At 43.1% G+C, this 27547-nt stretch overlaps 1 protein-coding gene and 1 long non-coding RNA gene across 3 annotated transcripts; one reads left to right on the top strand and one right to left on the bottom strand.

The window, feature by feature from the left end:
- Positions 1–834: 834 nt before the first annotated feature.
- On the top strand, positions 835–6301 carry LOC141097925 (uncharacterized). 2 transcript variants are annotated; one of them, XR_012234094.1, is made up of 3 exons: positions 835–963; positions 3167–3369; positions 5759–6301. It is a non-coding gene; the product is annotated as an uncharacterized lncRNA (long non-coding RNA). The 2 variants fall into 2 exon arrangements; XR_012234095.1 differs by lacking the exon at positions 835–963 and adding an exon at positions 1886–2422.
- On the bottom strand, positions 6005–27016 carry ANKRD65 (ankyrin repeat domain 65). Its single transcript, XM_073585453.1, has 4 exons — positions 26784–27016; positions 12763–12961; positions 10553–11102; positions 6005–6253 (listed from the first exon to the last, which is right to left on the bottom strand). The coding sequence occupies exons 2-4, from the start codon at positions 12957–12959 to the stop codon at positions 6005–6007; spliced, it is 996 nt and encodes a 331-aa protein (XP_073441554.1). The 5' UTR covers positions 12960–12961; positions 26784–27016.
- Between the last annotated feature and the right edge of the window lie 531 nt (positions 27017–27547).

The following is a 27547-nucleotide window of genomic DNA, read 5'->3' on the forward strand; positions in this document are numbered from 1 at the left end:
TACCGCGCAGAAACGTTGCATATCCGCATTGTGATGTACAGTAGCATGTAAATCAATGAAAAAAAAAAACGCTGTGCAGACGCTGCAGATTTTTCCGCGCGGTTTTCCTGCGGTACAAAATCCGCAGCATGTTACTTCTTTTGTGTGGCTTTCCACCTCCCAGTCTCCAAATCCGCAGGGGGAAAACCGCAATGGAAAACCGCACAAAAACCGCAACAAAACCGCATTAAAAATGGAAGAAATCCGCAGGAAAAATGCAGGTCATTTGACCTGTGGATTTCTTCAATTCTGCGCTGAAAAATCCGCAGGGCAAAAAAGTACGTCTGCACTCAGCCTTAAACTGCACTAAAACTGCACTAAGACTGCAGGTAAAATGCAGGTCATTTTACCTGCAGATTTAGCAAAATCTGCGCGGAAAATTCCACAGCAGAATCCGCACCGTGTGCACATAGCCTTATGCTGCAAAGGAAAACATTTGATTCTGGCATTTTTTTTTTTCAGTCTTCAGAGCGTTTAGCAATCAGGTTAGTTTATTTTTAGATTTTAATAAATCTGGTTTTTACCAATGGGCAATGCCAAATATGTTTTTTAATGAAAAGTGGAATGGAAAATAATAATAAAAAAAAACAAGAACTTTATTTTGTAGCCGCCTTAGAGGTTTTGAACCTGCAATCATCTAATCTCTTCTTCTATATAATGCAATATCACAGTCCTGCAGTTTATAGTGAATATCATGGTTACCTAATGGTAGGCATGGGGGTCTTCAGCAGACTTCCATCTGCCACAGCAACCAATCAGCATTTTTCCAGATGTCCCAAACTGTCTGACAGGGGCTTCGTTAGGCAAAATAACTTTGCAGGTAGTACAGGGATTGGACTGCGGAGTACTAGGTGAAAAGTTATTTTCTCTGATGAAGCCCCCTTCAGACTGTTTCTGGAAGAATGATTGTTCAGAGAAGTAGAGGTGAGCTCTACCATGAGTTTTGTGTCTGTCAACAGTGAAGCCTCCTGAGTAGGGATGGGCGAACCCGAACGGTAAAGTTTGGGGCCCGTTCCGAACACCTAGTGTCCGTGCACGGACCCCGAAGACAGACTTCTCAAGGAAGTCCGTGCTACAGTTCGGACTCGACAGCCCAAAGTTTGTTGTAAAGCTGCAGTGCAGCCAATCAACGAGATTTGCTGGTGTGGGTTTCCGGCAAATACTTGTCATGGCTGTGATTGAGCCGGAAGTCTATGACAATGGATTTGTTCAATAACCGTCCGTTTTTCTTTCATTTGAGAAGGATCTATTTTTTGCTTAAAGGATCTGTTTCAAATGAAAAATAGTGGATGGCTTTTAAACAGATCCATTGTTGTAGACTGCACAAGAGCGCTCGGCCGAATGAGTGCTCCTCTCTGTGGGAGAGTCAGCCTAGATAACTGTTGGCGGAACGATCGGCCATTGCATCGTTCGTCCGACACCCCAAAGTTGTAACAACGCCTATGGAGTGTGACTTATGCTCTTTTTGGACGGGCATAATAAATACATAGGGGACGTTTGCTAAAGTTTCTTTTTCTCCCCACATCAGACTAATTCTCTTGTATGTGGTATTTGCAAGTCAGGAAGGACTATGTGCATAAAAAATGACATGTAATAATAAAAGAAGACGCACAAAACAAAAATATTTTTAATGTAGTGTAAATATGTTACATTTATAATAAAGAAGCACATTCTTTTATTCCTGTCTCTTTATCCCTTCAATTCTTTTTTGCTTGTATTGATACTTTAGTTACTCAGGTCTGACAGATGCGTAATGAAAATTAAATGCAAATACCATCACTAATGAGCCTGTAAACCATACCCAGCCTAGACAGAGAAGGGCAGCATTTTGCTTCCTCGCTTTTTCAGATGGGTTTTTATGGACGCAGTTAACCATACACAAACAGACTGCAATAGTGGACGGATCGCAGATGTACTGACCTAAACTTAAAGCCCATCCATGAGGCAGTACGTTCAGATGTGAAGACCTGCAGTCAGTCTGAGCCTTGTAATCCATAATATGTGGACTATGTTTCACACTGTGATAGTCTTCGGTAATGAAGGGGGGGGGCTCAACTTTCCCTGGAACTGGGACCCAAGCTATCCTTATCCCGGGGGTACTCTTGATGGAGGAGAGGTCTGAGTCTCTGACCTTACTATGCTCCTGATGTGCCCTAAGCTGTCCCCTCCCCCAGGAGGCCTGGGATAGATATGCTAGTGTATAAACACATAAGACTAACAGGGATAACAAAAGGATAGGGAAGGATAGGCAAGTACTAACCAAATGGAAATAGGATAATGGAGAATGCATACACCAAAAACAGCACACAACAAACTCCAGCAGCAACTACGAATTCCAACTTCAGCACACCAACGCCAACAACAAGGAATTAAACTGTCACAGGTAGGGATAAGAAGGTCTTGCCAGGTTTCAGAGAGGGAGAAAATTAGCAGGTCAGGAGCATCTGTGAGATGGAGCACTGTGAGATCTCTAACCAGCATAGAAAGAGGCGTTAACCTCTTCAGCGCCTAAGGGGACGAAGTCCATTTAATATGAGCAACAAAACACAGGCTAAATGGAAGACCTGCGATTTACAGTACATAAAAATCGCCTAACCCCAGATCTCCCAAGAGGACATTGGCACACTTGTGACACAATGAATTACGTGCATCCGAACCCGGCCTTACCGTGTGATGTACTGACATCAGAATATAAAATAATTGGCAGAAATTAATAAATTGGCACCTCTTGAGTGGTACAGATTAGTCACAAATAAGGAGAAACATAAAATTTAGCTCTTAGACATCGAATCCAAAACCGCTATAGGCCCCCTCGATTTGGTTACCCAATGTTGTTGGTGTCTACGAGTATAATTCCAACCTCTGTACCCCTATTGAAAACCAGCTGACTGAAGTCAATAGGGGTGCAAAATGTGAGGATAGGCAGATGGGGCTCAGTGGGGGTCCAGCAGCGGTCAAGAGGAGGAGGTTCAGCCAAACATGTTAGGCTAGGGTCGCACAAACGTTTTTCTCTCATCTGATAAATAAATTAAGTCTGATTTAGTCTAGTCATTCTCTGATCAGACTTCAGAGTTTGATCCGATTTTCCTAAATGTGAGAGTAAAAATGAAAAATTGCTTCATGACAGATAGGACACACATTTTGATAATGAAGAACACCCAGCAGGGGTCAGGAAACTTCTCTGTGACTCCGGCATGTTCCTGTGAAATTCTTCAGACCCTGAGTCATTCCCATTTCCCGGAAAGTGACAGAGTTCGCTATTCCCACATGGGAACAATGGATGGCGGATTGTTATGGAAAAGGAAGGAGGAATGCACATGGACATTACAGGTACACTGTGACTTTCATGCATTTTAATTAGTTGTTTTATAAGATAATGAAGTTTATTTGTAATCCTTGTAAACAACAATCAAGTCAATTATAACAGTAAGTGACGCAGACTCTGATTCTATTCATACTGAGATTTATTGGCTTTTTTTATTGCATAGCAACAAGTCATCATTCACAGAGACATTGCTTAAAAAAAATAAGAAAAAATATGACAGCTGTGAGAAGTACCAAACTACGCGAGATAAGAGGGGACACAGCGGGCTGGGAATGAAATTTATTATAGCGATGCAATGGATGTGTATTAAAAGGTTGTCATACAGTTAGGCTATGTTCACACTGAGTTTATGGAAACCGAGCGAAAACTTTCCCAAATCCTCCTCCAGAACTTGGAGTTTCAGCTTAGTTTTTGCTTCAAAAACTCAGCATAAAGACTCCAAAAGGCTACGTGCACACAATGTCTTTTTTTTCAGGCGAATTACGCCTGAACAAGTGCTGCAGTAGCGCCCCAGCCGCCTGCTCTCTATACTTCACAGCATTGAGTAGGGCGAAAATCCCACCATGGGCTTTTGGTTAGTTTTTGCCATTTTAGCACCCACTATAGTTTACTTGCATTTTTTCGAAAATAAGTAGTGTAAAAAACTCAACAAAAAATAATTGTGGGAACTTAGTCTAAGATCGATGGTGATACTGCCGACGTAGCCACTTCAGGAAAACAACACCGGGCGTCTTCCTGAAGCGACTTCACTTGGGAAAACTCCTCAACTATGCCAGCATCTAAAAGACTCCATGAGTACATAGCCAATGAGTTTTTTGAGTTTTTAGGAGTAGCTCAAATCCTCCTCAAATACTGCTTCAAAATCCCTTGGAAAACTCTTCCTAATCATTTCTATGAGACGTTTCTTGCTGTTCATATGAGAGGTTTCTTGAGCTTGTTTTATTCCTGAAGATGTTTTGAAAAATAGTGAAAAATAAAAAAGTGCACGTCTCTTCTCTTCTTTGAAGCGGATCCTGATGGAATCTACTCCAAATTAGGCGTTGGCCAATTAAAAGGCTGTACAAAACATTTCAGTAAAAAAAAACGCTTCCAAAAACGCAAACCTCCTCCAAAAAAAGGAAGTGGTTTCTGCTTGAAAAACGTGTCATTTTTGAAGGCCTCAAAAAGCACCATGTCAATGACCAAGGAAAATGACCACGTATATTACCAGGCTGTGTAAGGCCAGATTCAAACTGCGTTACAGCAGCACAGTCAACGCATAGCGTTGACGTGCTGCGTTAATGCTATAGCATAACGCGATCGCGTTATGCTATACCCGCTAGCGCTGATGATTCATCTGCGCTAGTGGTGACGGACCCTCAGACGCTGCAGCCCGCATCCAAGGGTCTGTCACTGAATGACGGCACATCGCTAGTGCCTGCCGATTATGGCATGCATTGGCGATGCGCCCGATAATAGGGGTTAATGGCAGCATTAACGGACTGTGCTACACCGCGTTATGCCGTGGTGTAACGCAGTCCGTCTAACAAACTGTCATAACGCAGTATGAACCCAGCCTAACATAATGCAAATGTTATTATAGACTCTCAAACATATTACCAAAAAATTGGGTTATACCCACTAAAATTTTGTTGGGACTGGGTGACCATGTAATGCATATAGGGGTCTCCCGAGAAGAATTAAAGATGTTAAAAACAACACCCAATCCTTTTGTTTTCCTGGGAGATAAGTTGACGCCAGTGTTGTCTGGCAATGGGTTAGTCCACTTTCCCATCGAAAACACAGGCATGCTCAGCTGAGCATGCACGTTTTAAAAGAGTGAGGATAGATGGCTGCCAGACATATAAGGTATGCGAGTTAAAATTCTAATATAATTATTACTCAACCCCTTAATACCCCATCACACCAACGCTGCCGCATTCGTGTTCCCCACTTGTCCTGCAGCAATGATGTCACGTACATCATTTGCACGACTGCTGCATAGTTTTGTGGCTTTTTTATGCGTTTGTACATTTAAGCATTTTTTTTTTATTTTATATTTTTAACACAGCATGCTCTTAATTACGGTAGCTTTTTGTTTTCAGCCATTTTTTCCAAAGTCTTCTGTATAGGAAAAATATACATACAAACGATATACGTAAATAAACAAATCTCTTAAACTTGTTGAGGCAGTTGTACTTACTTTATAATGCAGAATGGCTGTATATTTCTGATATTAAGATTAGCAGCTAGGCTAAAAATAAAGGCTCAAGTGAGAAAACTGTCAGAAAGAATCATGCAGCCATTCTAACAATAAGGACACTAGCATCATCAGGACTAACACTTCTATTTAATAACGTCTTATATGAAGTCCTTTAATGTGATGGTACTGTTATTTTTTCTTTTGTTCTACAGATTAATGTATGGTTCCTGGTGCAAAGATGGCACTTCCGAAACCTCAAATAACCAGAGCAATTTTTGAGCAGAGACTGAACAAGTAGAAGATAATAGGAGATTTCAGCTCCGAAGCCGACAGAATTATGAGCATATATTATGAGCATATATTCTGCTATAGTTGAGGATCGGATTTTTATAAGATGATGTTTGCAGATACTTTTATATTTTAAACTAGTTTTTTCACCAGATCAGTGACGTGCAGTTTTAAAGTACGTTATGGACTGTGGGTAGTGCTCCTTGCAGAAAAGTGGTTACGTGACTGTGTCCCATCATGGCCGCCCTCTGCATTGGCGTGAGGCTCAGACTGTCCTTAATATTCAATGAGGCCCCGTTTTGGACAAGTGTCTGTACCACGTCTAGATGTCCTGCTGCTGCTGCTTTGTGTAGGGCGGTGCGTCCATGATTGTCCACAATGTTCAGCTGAGCTTTAATACCCAAAAGTGACTGAACAACCTGCCCAAAAAAAGGAAAAAATGGAAATAAAATTACAAAATACCAAGAGTAATGAGTAAATTTCTTTTGAAAACACATCACCTTTTATCTTTTACCAACACCTATCTAGAACTCCGCTCACATCTTATTTTTAGCCACGCCAAAGGTCTACGTCGAGAGTTCTACCTTGTATACACCAGTGACATGTCCATAGGCTCCCATGCACCTAGTGTACCCCAAAAGAGGGTCCTCTTGGATACGCCAACTAAATTTTGATTTTACTGTATAGGAAAGTGTAGTCCCAATTAGTGTATGCCGATAATTTAATATCTAAGCTTCCCCCAATGGTCCACCTGGGTCATATCAATTACAACCAAGGACTGAATACTGTAGGTTGAACTTGGCAGTTCCTAATCTCCCTTTCCACCAATGTGGGGGAAGTACAGGTCCTCCTTAAGGAGACCAGCTGAGGATGGAGACCTACAGGCAATGCTATGGGTTGAACTAGACTTAAAGTCTCCCTTCAACCTTAAATACTATGTTACTATGTAAAGCGCCATGGAATAAATGGCGCTATAATAATAATAATAAAAGGATGCAAAATAACTTTCTTGTGGAATGAATGAACTTTGAAGGGCGGGTGTCCTATAAGTCAATATTCGACCTCTTTAATGAGCCTTGTAATATGACCAAAGATAAATGCCAATTTTCTCATCTACCTTTGCCCTAATCAGTAAAGAGCAGAGTCTGGCTTGTAACGGAGAACCAATACGACCCCCATGTTGCCTTAAGGGCACCACACTCAGCCAGCCAGACTTTACTCTACACTGATGAGGGGCAAATACTCCAAAACAGGCTATGTATAGATGAGTCAGGTGTTAAGGTTAAATATATATTTCTAACTAAAACATGTAAAATTTCCCATATTCCAGCGACATAACGATCACAGTTGTAGATAGTGCGACTGTGACCGTCCTTGTGCGGAAGGTGGGCCTGCCGATGCCAGCGCCTACTTCAGCTGGATGTGTGTCTGATGATGACCATTCAGATGAAGTATATTGCAGAGCAGAGACCCTCCAGCTCCCTGCACTGCAATACACGCCGACGGCCAACCAGAGGCTGGCAGCTGGCATCGGCGTGCCAGTGACGAGGGGCGGGTGGCACTGACATCATGCGCTGCCTATGCTGGCACACAGAAGTCTGCTACATAAGATGACACCTGTGGGAGTGGAGGAAGGCGAGAAGAATTGGTTCGTATTTTTATGTTTTGTAAAACAGAATGGACAGTATACTAGGAAGGGGCCCAAGATGGGGGTCATTATACCAGAATGGGGGTTATTGTATCAGAATAGGGTACAGAATGGGGGTCATTATACCTCGAAGAGGCCCATGACAAGGGATATTATAAAAAGAAGGGGCCTAGGATGAGAGATATTAACAAGATGGGGGCCAGGACAGGGGACATTATTACAGGAAGGTACCCTGATGGGGACACTATTACATGTATGTCTTTATGGGATCTAGAATGCTACAAAGGCCCTTACAATATAATCAACGTGGAGCTGGGGGCCCAGGTCCAAATTTTGCACCAGGTCCCATGGGATTCCAGTTATTCCACTGTCCTTATTATTTTTTCCATATTAAAAAAAATCTGGTAAGTTGTACATTACACCAATCACTAATTCTCATAGTATGCTCACATTTTGTTTAGTGTACAGCAGCTACATGGACAGTGGCAGCAAAAGTATAAGGCCGGAGTCACACTAAACATATGAAAAATCGGTGAAATGCGAGTGTCATGCGAGTACAATACGATTTTTCACACCTAGCATTTACATCCGAATGCAATGCGATTGCTATATGATTGCAATGCGATTTTAAAATAAGCTTTTATATTCAGCAATTCTCTGTCATTTACACATTGTTTCCAACGGATATATTGGTCAAAACACACACATATATATAGATATGGGGTAGATAGATAAAGCGATAGATAGATATCTAGATAGATAGATATGTAAATAGAATAAAATTCGGCAATTCATGTGCAGCGTACAGCAAAATCACAGAGTGACAGGTTAGAATAGAATAGATATATGGAAGCTTGAATGTGTGTTAATCAGCAGAGGTACTGCTGAGGTTTTTGTTGCAGTGTACCAGGGAAAGCTTCCAGGTGGCTTGGTGAGATGGGTGGGACCAGTCACCTACAACCCACCCAGGGGCGTGTCTAAAACGCCCATAGTAAGCCTGTATATGTGTGTGTATGGCTGGGTGTCTGAAATAGGACCTACAATGAGGTCATAGCCATGTGATCCATATCTCACCGGTGGGCGTGACTACGAACCATATAAGGTGACCAGGGTAGGTCACGAGTGAGTGCCTGGATCTGATTGGTCCGTGTGGAAGGTCCTAGAAAGCCGACGTGCTAGAAGGTGTGCTGCCTTCCTGAAGCGCACAGTCGGAGACCGCTGACCCGGTGAGGCCTGTGTATAATGGCCTGTGTGTGTGGGACAGTCCCCAGGAAGGAGTGGACGTCCTGAATAAGAAGTAACTAATAGGTAACCCCAGGTAACCTCAGACAGGGGGAAAATAACTGTGAGGCTATAGAGCCTGGTTGCTCGACAAAGCACAGCCTGTGTGACCACAGGGCTGAGAGAGCGGAGCTCTATCATGAACATTCTGTTGTTGGATATAAGCCTGTTGCAGTATACGGTTTATGCTGATTAATAAACCGCATGGACTGTTTATGTTGAAAAGCCTGTGCCGGACCTTGTTTATCTGCAGCCAAGTGAGTATCCCCCAATACACTCAGTGATCACTACCTTACAATATATATAAATAAATGTCAGTGACACACACATATATTTACGTATTTATATTGCATAGATAGAAGAAAATCCATCAATTCAGCAGCCGCATACTGTTAAATCACAGCGGGAGCCGACAGGCTAGAAGAGATGGATTACATACAGTAAATACAAATAGAATCGGTAGATATATAGCTGTCAGTGACATATACAATTAGTACAGTGTGTGTGCAGCTTACTGTACATGTATTTAATTAATAAAAGATAATTTTTCTGAAAAAAAAAATGGCGTGGGCTCTCGCGTAATTTTCGTAACCAGCAGAGGGAAAGCCGACAGCTGGGGGACGATGTTTATAGCTGGGGAAGGAGGTAATACCTATGGAGCTATTAAAATGGGGGACTTTAAAAAAAAATTACGTAGGGTCCCCCTATAAATAATAACCAGCAAAGGCTATGCAGACAGCTGCGGGCTGATATTAATAGCCGAGGAAGGGGCCATGGATATTGGCCCCCCCAGGCTAAAAACATCAGCTCTCAGCCACCCCAGAAAAGGCACATCTCTAAGATGCGCCAATTCTGGCACTTAGCCTCGCTCTTCCCACTTGCCCTGTAGCGGTGACATCAAGTCCCAAGGTTAGCAGTGGAGAGACGTTAATATGATACCCCCATTGCTAACCCCATAGTCGCATTGTATGAACATGGTCTAATCTGGGCAAAGGTTATTGGGAAGGAATGGGAGGAGGTGAGCTGTGATATCACCTATTGTGATTAGTGGTTTGTGTGTTATCAGCTGTGCATAGAGGTTTTACCTTTCTTTATAATCCTACCTGTAATGATAATGACACTTTGAAAAGTAATTCACACAGAACAAGAACTATGAGTCTAATATGATGCTTAGTGGTCAGTGTGAAAATTGCAGGATATCTGCATTTTTTTATATTGGAAACATGGAGAAAAAAAATTGCATGAAAATATGAATTAAACAATCGGTTGTTTACTGGTGACGCATTCCCTTCAAGGCTACATTGTCACCATGAGCTTTTGATGAGTTTTTGATGTAGCAGATTTTCTGCACCCATGAAATAAAATAGGTTACTTGTATTTTTTTAAAAATACGCAGTGTAAAAAAATTCACCAAAAACTCATCGTCGGAATGTAGCCTAAGCAATATTGCCCTTCTATGTTCTATGGGTTAACTAAATCCAAGCCCATTTCTATTTTACTTCAAGATCAAAGGCTTGTACTAAATACCTGTTTCTCCTGCCTTATGTACATTCGCACCATGCTTGTTTGCCCGTCTCCTTCCCATGACTTTTGGGTTGATTTTACACACTCTTATTTGCTAATATTGTACGACCTGAGTTGTCACCAAAACTAAAATAGGACAAGGTCACCATGAACTTGCCCCATCCCCTCCATCCTCTGGGGCCCCACAGTGATTACAAGGCCTGTCTCTATGGTACATATAAGTTTGCATAGTCTTAAAGCGTGTTTATCATGCTACAATACATACCTCTAGGCTACCATTACTAGCTGCGATGGCCAAAGCTGTTCTGCCCAGCAAGTCTTGGACGTTGACATCAACTCCTTTTTCCAGGAGATAGTTCAGAGCCTCCAATTTTCCAGTCTCAGCTGCAACATGTAGAGGGGTCAAATTCCCTGAAGCCATCAGTTCAATGGAGATATTGTGCTCACTCAGAATTTCCATGATATGGACCTGATTGCTCACGGTCGCCCAATGCAAAGGGCTCCACTTGTTGTTGTCACCAATACATGGGTCTATATTTTGCTTCAGTAATAACTGTGCAATGAGTGTATGGCCATTAGCTGCAGCTAAATGTAAGGCTGTTAGACCTCCAATTGTAGGGGAAATAGCACTGGACCCACGGATTAGTAGCATCTCGGACAAGTGGGTATGGCCACTCCATGCTGCATGGTGGAGAGGGATACAACCTGAAGCATCCTGGGCATCCACTGAAGCTCCTCTCTGGATCAGGAGCTTTGCTGTAGCTAAGTGACCATTGGATGCTGCACAGTGAAGAGGAGTCCAGCCGAGATCATCCCTAAAGAAGACAAAAAATATGTTTTACCATCGTATGAAAAAAAGTTTAAAGAAAGTTTAAAGCACAGCCAGTGTTTCATGTTGTTTTTATCTTGAAGAAGAAGATGGTACAACTCCGAAACACGTCAACCCAATAAACTACTACCTTGTAGCATCCTCTACTTGTGTGAGTATATATTCCTACCAGCAACGCGGCACCACATTGATGGACAATCTCAATATCTTCTCGAAAAAAATAATTTTTACCATTATATGATAAAAAAACATTGAAAGCACAGCCATTTAGATGTATCCGTGATAGTGGAGGATGTCATGCAAGGTTGTGTCAAGTCAAATTTGCCCCATATGCCCTTTGTGGGTTCATACCAATGCACAGCCTCGTTCTGATAGAGGAGGGTCCATTGTTTGGTTATCTGAGAGAAGCTAAATTGATTCTTATACACTTACTTCAGTCAGTAAGAATTTCCAATTCTAGGAATTCAATACCAGGAAAATAAATAAGTTGGATGGTTTCAATGTCTTTTTCTGCAAATGGAAGGGAGCTGCCAGCAGCGGATCTTGATGATTTCCTCAAGTGCATTTAGCAAGGCAGAACATTCCTCAGACAATCATTAATAGAAACCAAGGCGTGTAAGTGCGGGAATTTCTCGATACAGCGTTCATACTCGATACTGGATAAATCGAGAGGTTTTGAGGATTTTGTTTCCATTTTCTCATCAGTAACATGTCTATCCATCATGTGATTTCCACTATTCCATGACTTCTTACAGTTGCTATTTAATGTTAAGGAGTGTATACTGTATACACGTCAACCATTACAATCAGGTATATTTCTGCATGTCGTGGATATGTAAGTCCACTTGTTATGTCAATGATTTGTAGACGTCAACTAGATCAACAAATTCCTGAGGATCTTTTGTGAGTGGAAATGAATCATCTATAAGGATTAACAAATACTGTAATTGTTTAGTTAAGTCTTAGCGCAGAGACCACAAGAAGTAGCTCGAATGACACAAATGTCCCCGTATATGAATGGTCATCTCATTGAAATCACATCTATTGTCCTGTCTAGATTAATCAAAGATATCTCCTTTCGGTTGCCCAGTCACCTACAAGAGCCTTAAGGCTATGTGCACATGTTGCGGATTCTGCTGCGTTTCCGCAGCGGTTTTGGCCCTGCGGAAGCGCAGCAGTACCGCTGACATGGTACAGTACAATGAAAGCCTATGGGTTTTCGAAAACGCTGTGCTCACGCTGCGGTTTTTTCCGCGCGGTTTACAAACCGCAGCATGTCAATTGTTTGGGCGGTTTCCGCAGCGGTTTCACACCTTTAACATAGTAGAGGTGTGAAACCGCAGAGCAAAACCGCAGACCAAAACGCAGGAATACCGCAGGTCACTTTACCTGCGGTTTTACCTGCGTTTCCGCGCGGAAAAACCCGCAGCGGAATCCGCAACATGTACACATAGCCTAAGTCAGTAATCACCAGCATGTGTATAGTGTTAACACTATTAGTGGACACCATGGGGAGGAAAGAATTAACACCATGAAAGGGCACTAAAACCCAACAAAGCACCCAGCTCTGGAGATAAATTTATGTCCACAAATAATCTTAACTATTGAGGTGTGAGGGGAGGACATTGGTGGAAATTTACACATACCGGTCATCAATCATTTCTCCTTGCTGTAGAAGTTGTTTAACAAGACGAGTGTTCCCGTTCCAGGAAGCTAAATGGAGAGCTTTCCATTCATAGGTGGCATAGCCCAACTTCTCCGGAAGACCACGCTCTTCACTCAGTTGTAAGCATCTTCTTGCCAGTTCTGCCTCCGCAGTTAGTCTACCTACTTTCTGCTGCATATCTTATAAGAAGAGAACATTGCTATAAGGTTACTCTTAAAAATCAATATAATATAATGCCGAAAACATAGTATCATACAAGGTAAATCCTAAAGATATGAGGACATTTGGGCATTTGCTGATAGGTCAGCAAGTAAGGGCTCACAGGTCATAAAGGCTGCAAAGGTGGCTGCAATGATGCACAGTGTAAATGACCTCAAACAAAGTGGATAAAAGTTGGCCAAACTGGTTAATTTTACTGACCGATTGATGGCTTTCTCCATGGCAATGTCTGCCTTCACCAGAACATTTGACTGGGTTGATATTCAATTCATGGTCTGAGTATGGACCACAATATATGTACTGACTGACAGCGGGTCTCCTGACCCAAACCCAACAGCCTCAAAGGCATAAAGGAAGCTGTGAAGTTTGGGTGAGGAGACTGCGGTCAGGCAATACATCCCAGTCCGTACTTTGTTCATGAACGTCAAATGCATGAAACCAAACTTTGACGATTATTATCAATTAAGTCATATTAATGTCAAAGAAGGAGCAAGAACAGAGGGCTGCAATGTAACAGCTGAATAGCTACCATGTAATTCTACATTTCATCTTATAAGCAAAGAAGACCACCTGCAAACAAATCTCTGGCAAACTGTTGACTTTGCGGGTGGCCTTCTTTGCTCAGAAATTGAAAAGTAGACCCATGATGATCAACTGGCCACCGCCATGGCTTCAGTATGAGAGGAATTGTGTCTAATGATGCATTTAATAACTCACAGACATTTATGGCATTTCCATGGTATATAAGAATCCCATCTATCCTATAGGACCCACAAATACCTCCAGAACAAGAGTTCCCGGATTCTCTGTTCGGAAAGGGGTCATGGCCATTGTGACTGGAGATGAGGTTGCACATGAGCTGCTCTGTGCATTTCTTTCTTTGTGAGTTCCTAAAACTGCCAAACAAATGCACTTGGATGTCTTCAGAACTCTGTAGATGTCCTATGGATGTGTGAGTGATAAATGTTTCTGGTGAACTTCGGTCTTCTAATCTGTATTTACTGAAATCAGTTTCCTACTTAGAACAGAATGGACCCAATGGTAAAGATCTAATGGGGTCTCCATTGGGTCTGCATGGTGGTGCAAGGTTTTGCTAGGACAGAAGTGAATCAGAACAGCCAGGCATAGACCTGTATCTGTCCACGTATCTCCTAGAAATCACCAAACCACTAGAGTCCAGGAGACTCTTTAAAGATAGACATCTTCCAAAAAGACAAGAAGTTACACGTGAATAACAAATGATAAATCAATCTTCTCCAAACTGGTTTATAAGGAGAGACTTATCGGTAATGCACCATGGTGATTATCACGTGACTCGTAATCTCAGTGCTTGTATGCTAATTACAGTGTGCGGTAGATGTATAATGATGGAGGATTACAAAGATCAAAACAATAAGCAATAAATACCACGTACACATCTGTCCTTAGGACATGTATGGAATATAGCAACATACAATTACATTTCAATTATAAGTCCATGAAACCAGAACAGAGTGTCCACTCAAAGGGATTTTTCACCCCATCTTCAAGTTCTAAAAATCACTCTGTGTGTCTGCTGATTACCAAATCGTGACAGTGTGCACACTATAAGGATTCCCCTGTATTTCCAATCGGTAACATCAAGTATGCAACTAGCTTGTAAGTGCTGCACTCCTTGTCTAGGAGACAGGCTACCGCTGATAGACTGCAGAAATGTGGCCGGAAGTGTGCGAATCGGTGGCACAGAATCCTCACAGCGTGCAGTTGTGCTCACTCTGTGCTAGCTATGCCATTTTGATTTTCTTTTTTTCATTAGAAATTTTGCAACCCTAGGAATTTTGAGCCCAGGACAAAAGCCCTTTTGCCCCTCCTTTATGCTACTAAGTGGTCGACACATCATCTTTGCAGGTAACAGAGACCACGAAGAGACTATACAAGCATCACCACAGGGGCTGCAGAAGATGGGAAAGGTATTCATGTTTTTTTTTAGATGTATCTAGTATGAACAATTAAACGTACGTATTTTGCTTCTGATTGCAGATTTCTTCATTATCAATAAACTTAACAGGGAAAATCTGCAACAAATTCTTGCTTTTTTTTGAAATGCCAAGCAAGACAAAATGATCCGCACCACTGCAGCACATATGCTGGATTAATTGTGTAAATCTAATCTGCTATATTGGCTGCCTAAATCAGACTCCTCGGTGCCCACTCGTGAAAAAGACAATGATGCAGTCCATGTGGCAAGTAGAAAAAGAGTGGCACTCACCGTCCTTAAAATTTCACTTTATTTCGGGAATTTTTAAAACATCCAGGTCAGGAGAGTTGTTGGTGGAACAGAGAGCTGGGACGATGATCGTTTCGCGCTCGCGCGCTTCAATTGGACCTGTTGAGCTCTCTGTACCGCAGGTGAAGCTCCATGTAGGAAATGTCAGCACCATGTGAATAAAATTTGTTATAATTTCCCCCATTTGTCTGCTATTGTATTTCGCTATAGCATGGGATGCCAACGCCTAAGTCAAGGCAAGTATTTTGTGTGAATCGTTAGTGCTCCCGTAGGTTCAGTATCGAACCCTTTATCTCCCAAGCACGTGTTAAAATTTGAGGAAAATACTGATATAATTGTTATGTTTTCACCTTCAACTCCTATTTTCTTCTTCTTGTTTTGCTAAAATATTAAAAATAAATAAAACATTGAGAAAATTGGATTTTCAAGCTTGTCGGCACTTATCAAGTTGCATACTGTCAGTTACATTACCTTCTTGGGCTGGAAATAGTGGGCAATCCTAAGTGTGCGCACAGTGCGCACTGTCAGGATTCAGCAATCTGAAGTTGCATAAAGTGACTGCAGAAATTTATGTTGGGTCTGAATATTCCTTTAAATTACACTCAAGTATGCAAACTTGTAGAAGTGATCGGCTGCAGCTTCAATTTTATTGCCCCATCCGTTTGCGTTCCTTGGAGATAAAGCTACCACCACAGAGGCTTTCTCTTCTCTCCACATTGAAAACACATGAACGCTCGACTGAGCTCATCTTGAATGTATATGTGGGAGTTGGGGGAGTTACCGGTATTTATGAGACCCTTTTATGGTTTATCATTTGTAACCTCATACGTTCCTTTAAAGTTGTCACTTTCAACTCTGCATAGAGAGACGGGATGTGTGTAGAGTGCGAGGGATACCCAAAAGAAACAGAAGTCATCTTCTGGAGGACGAGGCGTTGGAGTACAAGCTTTCGCCTCCAGGTGAATACTCGTGGAGCCCTCTTGAGTCAGAAGGACAGCTGACGTTGGGGAAGGTTGCGTTTGGCTTCAGTGATTTTTTTTCAACAAGTTATCCAATCTTTCTCCTATTTTGTTTTGTCTGATTCACACAAACAACTTTCGGCTATGAAAGATTGCTTCTTTTTGGGAAAAAAAACATCGGAAACAGTTGTCAGGCTACAAACGGCCTACAAGAAAGCTGCCAAGCATAAAATCCAAGCTTCTGAATGGTTCTCCCAAGGTGAAATGTGATGTATGATCAACTTCGTTCCACACGTCCTTTGACCCCTTCCCCCCACACAGAGGAAAATGTGTCGAATATCCGTCATCACATTCTGGAAGATCTTAGTCGGATTGTTGATGAACTTGTGGAATTTACCTGGACTTTATGGATTTCTAGTCAGCGAATGCCAATGGAGGAATTGGGCATGAAACGAGTTGAAAGCAAAATTCGTCCCTCGCAACAACCAAAGGGAACAAAAATTTCATAGCTACCATGTTGTTCGTGAGAATCATCCACCTCAAAATAGATGAAATGTTGAACAACTCATTGAAAAAAAAAAAATCACTGGAGTCAACCGCAACCTTCCCCAATGAAGTTGGCCGGCATCCTGGCTCAAGAGGGTTCTGCGAACCCTCTACGCCCTCCAGAAGACGGCTCATGTTTCTTTTTGGCACGCCTGTCATACATTTCTTTGGCAAACACAATGAAAACTGCACCATCCTCAGGATTAGTTGGAGCTCTACCTGCCTGACCTTTCCTACAGAATAAAATATGGTGTGAGTGTATTGTAGCTCATGACAGCAGACATGCTGTCAGTCATCCAAGCTCAAGTTACGAAATTTCTATTGTGCCAGATAATTTTTTTAATACCCCTCCAAGCGAAACAGTCCAAAGCTGTCCATACATGATAGATAATTGCATGTGCATTCGTCCGTAAGCAATTCCAGCTCCTCCTTAAACATGCACGCTCGGCTGAGCATGCATGTTTATCATTAATTGGAGTGTACAGGAGAAGGTTACTTCCAGTCCTTAGCAACAAAGTGTTTGGCATATTGGATTTCAAGAACTGGCACCAAGAGAAAGTCAAGTGGCATCTGTACATAACAGATCGTTAGACAATCCCACCTGAATTGTCAGGGTCAACCATATTTTAGTTTTGGGGAATTCTTAGGAACACTCCTTTCCAAATAATCATGCTGGATAAAGAGGCTGCCTATTACATGACAGATGAGCAAAACGCTCATTCATCGTTTGAAATGATCTTTTAGCTGATTTAAAAAAATCATTGTTCTCGGTACTGTCGGCAGCACATTGTTCTGTGTAATAATAATAATAATAATAATAATAATAAATTTTATTTCTATAGCGCTGACATATTTCGCAGCACTTTACATTTCAGAGGGGACTTGTACAGACAATATACACTCACTGGCCACTTTATTAGGTACACCATGCTAGTAACGGGTTGGACCCCCTTTTGCCTTCAGAACTGCCTCAATTCTTCGTGGCAGAGATTCAACAAGGTGCTGGAAGCATTCCTCAGAGATTTTGGACCATATTGACATGATGGCATCACACAGTTGGCGCAGATTTGTCGGCTGCACATCCCTGATGCGAATCTCCCGTTCCACCACATCCCAAAGATGCTCTATTGGATTGAGATCTGGTGACTGAGGAGGCCATTTGAGTACAGTGAACTCATTGTCATGGTCAAGAAACCAATCTGAGATGATTCGAGCTTTATGACATGGCGCATTATCCTGCTGAAAGTAGCCATCAGATGTTGGGTACATTGTGGTCATAAAGGGATGGACATGGTCAGCAACAATACTCAGGTAGGCTGTGGCGTTGCAACGATGCTCAATTGGTACCAAGGGGCCCAAAGAGTGCCAAGAAAAAATTCCCCACACCATGACACCACCACCACCAGCCTGAACCGTTGATACAAGGCTGGATGGATCCATGCTTTCATGTTGTTTACGCCCAATTCTGACCCTACCATCCGAATGTCGCAGCAGAAATCGAGACTCATCAGACCAGGCAACGTTTTTCCAATCTTCTACTGTCCAATTTCGATGAGCTTGTGCAAATTGTAGCCTCAGTTTCCTGTTCTTAGCTGAGAGGAGTGGTACCCAGTGTGGTCTTCTGCTGCTGTAGCCCATCTGCCTCAAAGTTCGACGCACTGTGCGTTCAGAGATGCTCTTCTGCCTACCTTGGTTGTAACGGGTGGCAATTTGAGTCACTGTTGCCTTTCTATCAGCTCGAACCAGTATGCCCATTCTCCTCTGACCTCTGGCATCAACAAGGCATTTCCGCCCTCAGAACTGCCGCTCACTGGATTTTTTTTCTTTTTCGGACCATTCTCTGTAAACCCTAGAGATGATTGTGCGTGAAAATCCCAGTAGATCAGCAGTTTCTGAAATACTCAGACCAGCCCTTCTGGCACCAACAATCATGCCACGTTCAAAGGCACTCAAATCACCTTTCTTCCCCATACTGATGCTCGGTTTGAACTGCAGGAGATTGTCTTGACCATGTCTACATGCCTAAATGCACTGAGTTGCCGCCATGTGATTGGCTGATTAGAAATTAAGTCTTAACACACAGTTGGACAGGTGTACCTAATAAAGTGGCCAGTGAGTGTACATTACAGCATAACAATAATCTCATAGATCATAACAGATACCAAGAGGAATGAGGGCCCTGCTCGCAAGCTTACAATTTATGAGGAAAAAACACGAAAGGTGGGTGGTAACAGTTGCCCTGATTGTATGGACCAGCCATAATGTTAAGTGTGTAACAGTACGGATGCAGAGGGCTAGTGGATGCATAAAGCATGTGGGAACATGATGCGGGGAACCTGGTTATGGTAAAAAACTTTTGGCTGTGCCACACAGGGATAGATTAGGTTAATATGTTGAGGCGATAGGCCAGTCTGAATAAATGCGTTATCAGGGCACGCTTAAAATTGTGGGGATTGGGGACTAATCGTATTGACCTGGGAAGTGCATTCCAAAGAATTGGCGCAGCACGTGTATAGTCTTGAAGACGGGAGTGGGAGGTTCTGATTATTGAGGATGCTAACCTCAGATCATCAGCAGAACGGAGGGCTTGGCTAGGATGGTATACTGAAACAAGGGAGGAGATGTAGGGTGGTGCTGAGCCATGGAGGGCTTTGTGGGTGAGAGTAATAAGTTTGTACTGGATTCTGGAGTGGATGGGTAGCCAGAGTAATGACTGGCACAAGGTAGAGGCATCGGTGTAACGATTGGCGAGGAATATGATCCTGGCAGCTGCATTCAAGACAGATTGGAGGGGGGAGAGTTTGGTAAGAGGGAGACCGATTAGAAGGGAGTTACAATAGTCGAGACGAGAATGAATAAGAGAAACAGTAAGAGTTTTTGCAGAGTCAAAAGTAAGAAAAGGTCGAATTCTAGAAATGTTTTTGAGGTGCAGATAACAAGAGCGAGCCAGTGATCGGATGTGGGGGACAAAGGAAAGCTCAGAGTCAAGTATGACCCCAAGACAGCGGGCATGTTGCTGGGGAGTAATAGTAGAACCACACACGGAAATGGCAATGTCGGGTATAGGTACATTAGTACCGGGAGGAAACACAAGGAGTTCAGTCTTTGACAGGTTCAGTTTCAGATATAGTGAGGACATGATGTTAGACACAGCTTTTAGACAATTGCCGGTGTTTTCTAGAAAGGCTGACGTGATGTCAGGAGAAGAAGCGTATAATTGGGTGTCGTCAGCATAGAGATGGTACTGGAAACCAAATCTACTGATTGTTTGACCAATAGGGGCAGTGTACAAAGAGAAGAGGAGGGGGCCTAGGACTGATCCTTGAGGAACCCCAACAGTAAGGGGAAGGTGAGAGGAGGAGGAGCCAGCAAAAGATACAGTAAAGGAGCGGTCAGAGAGATAGGAGGAGAACCAGGAGAGAACGGTGTCCTTGAGGCCAATGGAACGGAGCATAGTGAGGAGGAGCTGATGATCCACAGTGTCGAATGCTGCAGAGAGATCCAAGAGAATTAGCATGGAGTAATGACCATTTGATTTAGCTGTTAGTGGATCATTAGAGACTTTAGTGAGGGCAGTTTCAGTAGAATGTAAAGAGCGGAAACCGGATTGGAGAGGGTCGAGAAGAGAGCTTTCTGAGAGATAGCAGATAAGACGGGAGTGGTCCAGGCTTTCCAGGAGTTTAGAGATGAAGGGAAGATTAGAAACAGGTCTATAGTTAGCAGCACAGTTTTGGTCGAGGGATGTTTTTTTAAGTAGTGGATGTATGATGGCATGCTTAAATAAGGAGGGAAAGATACCAGAAGAGAGAGAGAGGTTAAATATTTTAGTTAGGTGAGGGGTGACAGCAGGGGAAAGGGTCTGGAGTAGATGTGACGGAAATGGGTCACTGGTGCAAGTGGTTGGGCGAGAAGATGCAAGGAGCCTGCTTACTTCTTCTTCTGTGACTGGTTCAAAGTCAGAGAGTGAGCTAGATGCAGTGAGGGAGGGAGGACAGTGCATGGTATGAGGTGATTGGGAGATAATTTCCTGTCGGATCTGGTCAAATTTTTCTTTGAAGTAATTGGCCAGATCGTCAGCTCGAAGCTCCGTGGTAGGGGCCTGCACTCTTGGGTTGAGTAGAGAATGAAAAGTGTCAAAGAGACGTTTAGGGTTATTGGACAGTGAGATGATGAGGGTGTTGAAATAGGTTTGTTTTGAGAGGTGAAGGGCAGTGTTGTATGTTCGAAGCATAAACTTATAATGGATGAAATCTTCGGGTAGGTTGGATTTTCTCCACAGACGTTCGGCGCACCTGGAGCACCGCTGCAGGAAACGTGTTTGCAGGGTGTGCCAGGGTTGTCGCCGTCTGTGTTGTGGTGTTCTATGTATAGGAGGAGCAAATTCATCCAGGGCACTTTGAAGTGTTTCATTGTAATGCTTCAATGCAGAATCAGGACATGAGAGGGAGGAGATAGGAGCCAATGAAGTGTGCAAGTTCTTCATAAGTTTCTGGGTGTTAATGGCCTGTATGTTTCTATAAATATGGGCAGTGGGGGTGACCTGAGCAGCCTGGCAGTTCTTGATAGAGAACGAAAGAAGGTTGTGGTCAGAGAGCGGGAGAGGGGAGTTTGCAAAATCATCCACTGCACAAAGCCGAGAGAAGACCAAGTCGAGGGAGTTCCCGTCTTCGTGCGTTGGAGAATTAGTAAGCTGCAAAAGGCCAAACGAGGAGGTTAGAGATAATAGGTGAGTAGCAGATTGGGAGAGTGGAAGAGCAATGGGGATGTTGAAATCGCCCATGATGAGGGTAGGAATGTCACAGGAGATAAAATGTGGAAGCCAAGTGGCAAAATGATCCAGGAACTGATGGGAGGGGCCGGGAGGACGATATACCACCGCCACTCGCATGGAGAAGGGGGTGTAGAGTCTGACGGCATGGACCTCAAAAGAAGGAAAGACAAGTGAGGGTGCTTGAGGGATAACCTGAAAGGTACATTTTGATGATAGGAGCAGGCCAACGCCTCCACCTGCTCTATTGTCTGATCTTGGGGTATGAGAGAAGTGTAGTCCCCCGTATGAAAGAGCATATGTGTAAACAGCACATGTGCTGCCGAGAAGAATGACAGTCTATACACATAAAATGAAATATTACTGAAGTACGGACTGCCTGTCTAAACAAGCTATTAAACAATCGCCGATTGTCAGATATGTAGCTGATCAGCGGTTGTTTAAATTCGCAGTCAGTTGGTGTAAAGCCGGATTTGAAGTTATGTGCACACAAAGCTTTTGTTGGAGACTGTCAAAAACTATGAATTTTGTAGTGAAAATAACTTCAGAAAACTCTTGAGATACGTCTATGAAGAGTTATTCGAAGAGTTTTTGGATCAGAAACTGAGCAGAAACTTTCCAAATTTTCCTCCAAATATTAAAACTTCTCAAAAATGTTGCATTTCTGCTCTGAAAACTCAGCAAAATGACTCCGCAAAATAGACTTTGGGACGTTTTTTGGTTTTCTGAAGAAAATTTAAGGAGTTTTTCAACCATATTTGGAGCATTTTTTTTTACCCTGAAACATTGGGATATGTACACACGATGTCTGTTTTAGGATTATGTGGCGCTCCTTAGGGTTCAGTCGCCACAGAGGTACTGCACCTCCTCCTGAGGTGTGGTACCCCACCATCCAGGTAAGGTGGGGACACCTGACGAGGTCAGTCTGTGAAAGGAGATCCCCTGACTGGGATGGATAGATGAAGGAAGTGCTGCAGTCGACCTCAGTGACCTGCGTCTGCTGGCATGGGAAAGGAACATTGATAGAAAGCCTGACTCTCCATAAGAAGGAAAGGATTAGTACGGAACGTGGGAGAAGAGGAGAACTAAGGATTAGGGTTAGAGGAGAACCCTTCCCAAGTTCTAAGCGCAAGGCCGGGGTCCGGTCCCCGAGGTTGTATGGATACTAATAGTCCTGCAGCAGACACCGGAGGAATAGAAGTTGTCACCACTTTATTCCCACACAAGACTTGGGGGCACAACAGCAACGATAGTGAGCCGGGACTAGGTAGTAAGGAGTCCCTGAAGCAGGCTACAGCTGTCTGCCGTACAAGTACAGTCATGGCCAAAAGTATTGACACCCCTGCAATTCTGTCAGATAATATTCAGTTTCTTCCTGAAAATGATTGCAAACACAAATTCTTTGGTATTATTATCTTCATTTAATTTGTCTTAAATGAAAAAACACAAAAGAGAATGAAGCAAAAAGCAAAACATTGATCATTTTACACAAAACTCCAAAAATGGGCCGGACAAAAGTATTGGCACCCTCAGCCTAATACTTGGTTGCACAACCTTTAGCCAAAATAACTGCGACCAACCGCTTCCAGTAACCATCAATGAGTTTCTTACAATGCTCTGCTGGAATTTTAGACCATTCTTCTTTGGCAAACTACTCCAGGTCCCCGATATTTGAAGGGTGCCTTCTCCAAACTGCCATTTTTAGATTTCTCCACAGGTGTTCTATGGGATTCAGGTCTGGACTCATTGCTGGCCACCTTAGAAGTCTCCAGTGCTTTCTCTCAAACCATTTTCTAGTGCTTTTTGAAGTGTGTTTTGGGTCATTGTCCTGCTGGAAGACCCATCACCTCTGAGGGAGATCCAGCTTTCTCACACTGGGCCCTAAATTATGCTGCAAAATTTGTTGGTAGTCTTCTGACTTCATAATGCCATGCACACGGTCAAGCAGTCCAGTGCCAGAGGCAGCAAAGCAACCCCAAAACATCAGGGAACCTCCGCCATGTTTGACTGTAGGGACCGTGTACTTTTCTTTGAATGCCTCTTTTTTCTCCTGTAAACTCTATGTTGATGCTTTTGCCCTAAAAGCTCTACTTTTGTCTCATCTGACCAGAGAACATTCTTCCAAAATGTTTTAGGCTTTTTCAGGTAAGTTTTGGCAAACTCCAGCCTGGCTTTTTTATGTCTCGGGGTAAGAAGTGGGGTCTTCCTGGGTCTCCTACCATACAGTCACTTTTCATTCAGATGCCGACGGATAGCACGGGTTGACACCGTTGTACCCTCGGACTGCAGGGCAGCTTGAACTTGTTTGGATGTTAGTGGAGGTTCTTTATCCAACATCCGCACAATCTTGCGTTGAAATCTCTTGTCAGTTTTTCTTTTCCGGCCACATCTAGGGAGGGAGGTTAGCCACAGTGCCATGGGCTTTAAACTTCTTGATGACACTGCACACGGTAGACACAGGAACATTCAGGTCTTTGGAGATGGACTTGTAGCCTTGAGATTGCTCATGCTTCCTCACAATTTGGTTTCTCAAGTCCTCAGACAGTTCTTTGGTCTTCTTTCTTTTCTCCATGCTCAATGTGGTACACACAAGGACACAGGACAGAGGTTGAGTCAACTTTAATCCATGTCAACTGGCTGCAAGTGTGATTTAGTTATTGCCAACACCTGTTAGGTGCCACAGGTAAGTTACAGGTGATGTTAATTACACAAATTAGAGAAGCATCACATGATTTTTCGAACAGTGCCAATTTCGAACAGTGCCAATACTTTTGTCCACCCTCTTTGTTATGTTTGGTGTGGAATTATATCCAATTTTGGCTTTAGGACAATTCTTTTTGTGTTTTTTCATTTAAGACAAATTAATTGAAGATAATAATACCAAAGAATTTGTGTTTGCAATCATTTTCAGGAAGAAACTGAGTATTATCTGACAGAATTGCAGGGGTGTCAATACTTTTGGCCATGACTGTAGAGTTCATAGGAACATCTGACAGGAGGAACTCCAGTGTAGCTCAGTACTGTGAGTACTTCACTAAAGGCGCTAAGAGGGAGACGTTCAGAAAAGGCACATATGTTGGCGGAGTGTTGGAAAGGAGTACTTCATCTTGCCTGGAAGTTAGCTGAGCTCCTGACCCGGAGGACACGGCACAGATGCGAGCTCTTGTGCCACAACAGACTGTGAGTAAAGCTTTGGAACTACATGCCCTGGTATCCTTCACTTATTCCTGCGCCAACCTGCCCGGCACTGCTACCTCCCCTGCGCCCGACACTACACCATCTACGTGTCACTTCACCTACTCTGCCCTGGGACTACAGCCCTGCCTGTGGAGGGCTATAACATCATTGCTGCACCACACCATCTGTCCCAGAGGATCTGCATGCAGCGTCGGCTTAACATCTTCCTTGCTGAACACCACAGGTGGCGTCACGACTCATTCACTCTAATCATTAAAAGCACACTGAACTATCCCCCCTTTTACAATGGGCGCCCAGGGCCACGGGCCGGGTCCCAGCTGCCGTGACATCTCCCATTGAAGCTCATCGGGCCCGGTACCGAGTACCCCACAGCCCTGGGAGGGCGACCCAATTACATCTGGAATCCATCTGAAAATTCACCGCCAAAAATAAACATATGGAGCAGTGTCAAAAAAACGACATTGCTGTGCACATTTCCCATCTAACGTCTCTTCATTGTTCAGAAACCTTGAAGTGGTTAAAAGTAGTAGCATGTTCATCCTTCGGTGCGCTTTATAAAACGCCCGCTCTATCCACAATGGTAATGTAAAAACTTCGGCTTTGGAGCTGCTGCAAAAACAATGTCAAAACCAACAGCAAAACCGCTTAAGGAAAAAGACCACCAGCTTTTACCTGGAGTGTACATCTGCTGACCGGATGTTAGGATCAGAAGACCCATGGCGGGACCATGCATTGCAGTTCGTACTTGTACATGATATACAGATGCATGAATTTGGTGTAAAGGTTCAATTTTTAGATGGGGTATATAAGACTAAGGTGGCACATATGATTTCTCCGAGTGTTTAGTTGTGTGTTACAGATCTGGTGAGCAATTAGGTCATATCTTGGGGACCATATATAACTGTATTTTCTGTCCAAGTGCTGTCCATGGAAAAAATGGACCTCACTCGGAGCAAAGTTATTCAATAGGGCCGGTTAGATGACCTTTTTTTTAAAAAAATGGACCGAATGTTCACGTGAATAAAAATTGCAGCGTGCACTAAGTGTCTTCCATTCAGAAAAAAAATGGATGATTTTTCTTCTGTAGTGTTATTCGTATGATATTTGTGTTTTGTTTTTTGTTCACATTAGCAGTGAATAAAAATTACAAGATGAAATTCCTATGTCAAGAATTGCATGAAGTGTATCCCTTATGTATGCCCACAGGACTGCCTCGTAAGGAAGCGCTATGGGGCAGCAAAGTCTGCATGGCTGAGTAATGTGTAGCTGTGGGCATCGAGTGCGGGACCTTATGACAACTTCATACAATGTTTCTAGAGGAGAATACCTCCGTAATTTAGCATCTAACGTGCCTTTGTATGGGTGTGTTCACACAGTGATTTTTTGCTCTGTGTTGGCAGGAAAGATACTACATACATTACGTGTGTCCTTGATACTTTTTACAGAAATGTTATTTTTTTCTTATGTTTTTTATATACGTGAATGAGCGTTATCAGGAAAAACGCTGAGCACATTATGCACATTTTTGATGCAATTTTTTATGTGTTCTTATTTTTATGTGTTCTTATTTGTTTGGTAAAAAAGCTCAGAAAAAAACTGCCACAATGAGCTTTCGGTGAGTTTTTTATGTGGCAGATTTTTGTCACCCATAGGTTACTTGCATTTTTTCAAAAATACACAGTGTAAAAAAACCAACTAAAAATGCACTGTGGGAACGTAGCCTAAGAATTGACATAAAAAAAAAACTCCACAGATTAAAAAAAGGCAAGAAAAATAATGCACAATGAGAATGAGTTTTTAGAAATTGATTTTTTTTTTGCTGCTACCGTAAAACGCATATAAAATCATACGGAAAAAAATGCTACTTGTGAACCAGCACTATGAAATCATAGGCACATGGAGGTAAGATAAATTTATATGACAGCAGACCTACAGTATAAAACTCTTAGCCATTTTTTTAGGTTAAAGTAACATCTGGATTCTGCATTGCAAAGAAAAGAAAAATATTAGTTTAGTGACGTAATAAAGTGGTTTCTGGGATTTACCTGGAGAGTGTTGGTGGCTGCTCAGCTCAGAGTCACTCCACTTTGACTGTTGGGTTCCACTCTGAGGAGTCTTGTGTTCACTGCACCCCGTGTGTCCTCCACACTCCACTTGTCCACTACACCCCACACGTCCACTACACCCCGCGCGTCCTCTATGACCCACTTGTCCACTACACCCCGCGCGTCCTCTACGACCCACTTGTCCACTACACCCTGCGCGTCCTCTACGACCCACTTGTCCACGACACCCCGCGCGTCCTCTATGACCCACTTGTCCACTACACCCCGCACGTCCTCTACGACCCACTTGTCCACGACACCCCGCACGTCCACTACACCCCACTTGTCCACTACGCCCCGCTCGTCCGCTATGCCCCACTTGTTCACTACACCCCACGCGTCCACTACACCCCACTGCTCCAGACCCTGCCACACTCTCAGCGCTCAGCAGGTTGACATGAAGTGAAATCAAGAGGAAGATTAAACAAAACAGACCTTGTGCAATTACACTCACTGGATACCTTGACAAGTAAAAACTTGTTCCCCTACAGGGCTTCCCTCTGTTAAAGGATAATCTGCTAATGACATCAGTGAACTTTACAAAGCACCAAGGGACCGGGGGAGGAGGGGCGCAGATGGCGGTCAAACACAATGGCCACAAAAGACACATCAGGACAATGACAGGCACTGGGATAAATCATTAGGCTCGGCTCCTTTGCTAGTGTTGCCATGCGCTATAATCTTTATGTCGTACAATGTATCCT

Source organism: Dendrobates tinctorius, unplaced genomic scaffold, assembly GCF_039654945.1.
Source record: "Dendrobates tinctorius isolate UK_male_01 unplaced genomic scaffold, ASM3965494v1 ptg000086l, whole genome shotgun sequence".
NCBI lineage: Eukaryota > Metazoa > Chordata > Amphibia > Anura > Dendrobatidae > Dendrobates > Dendrobates tinctorius.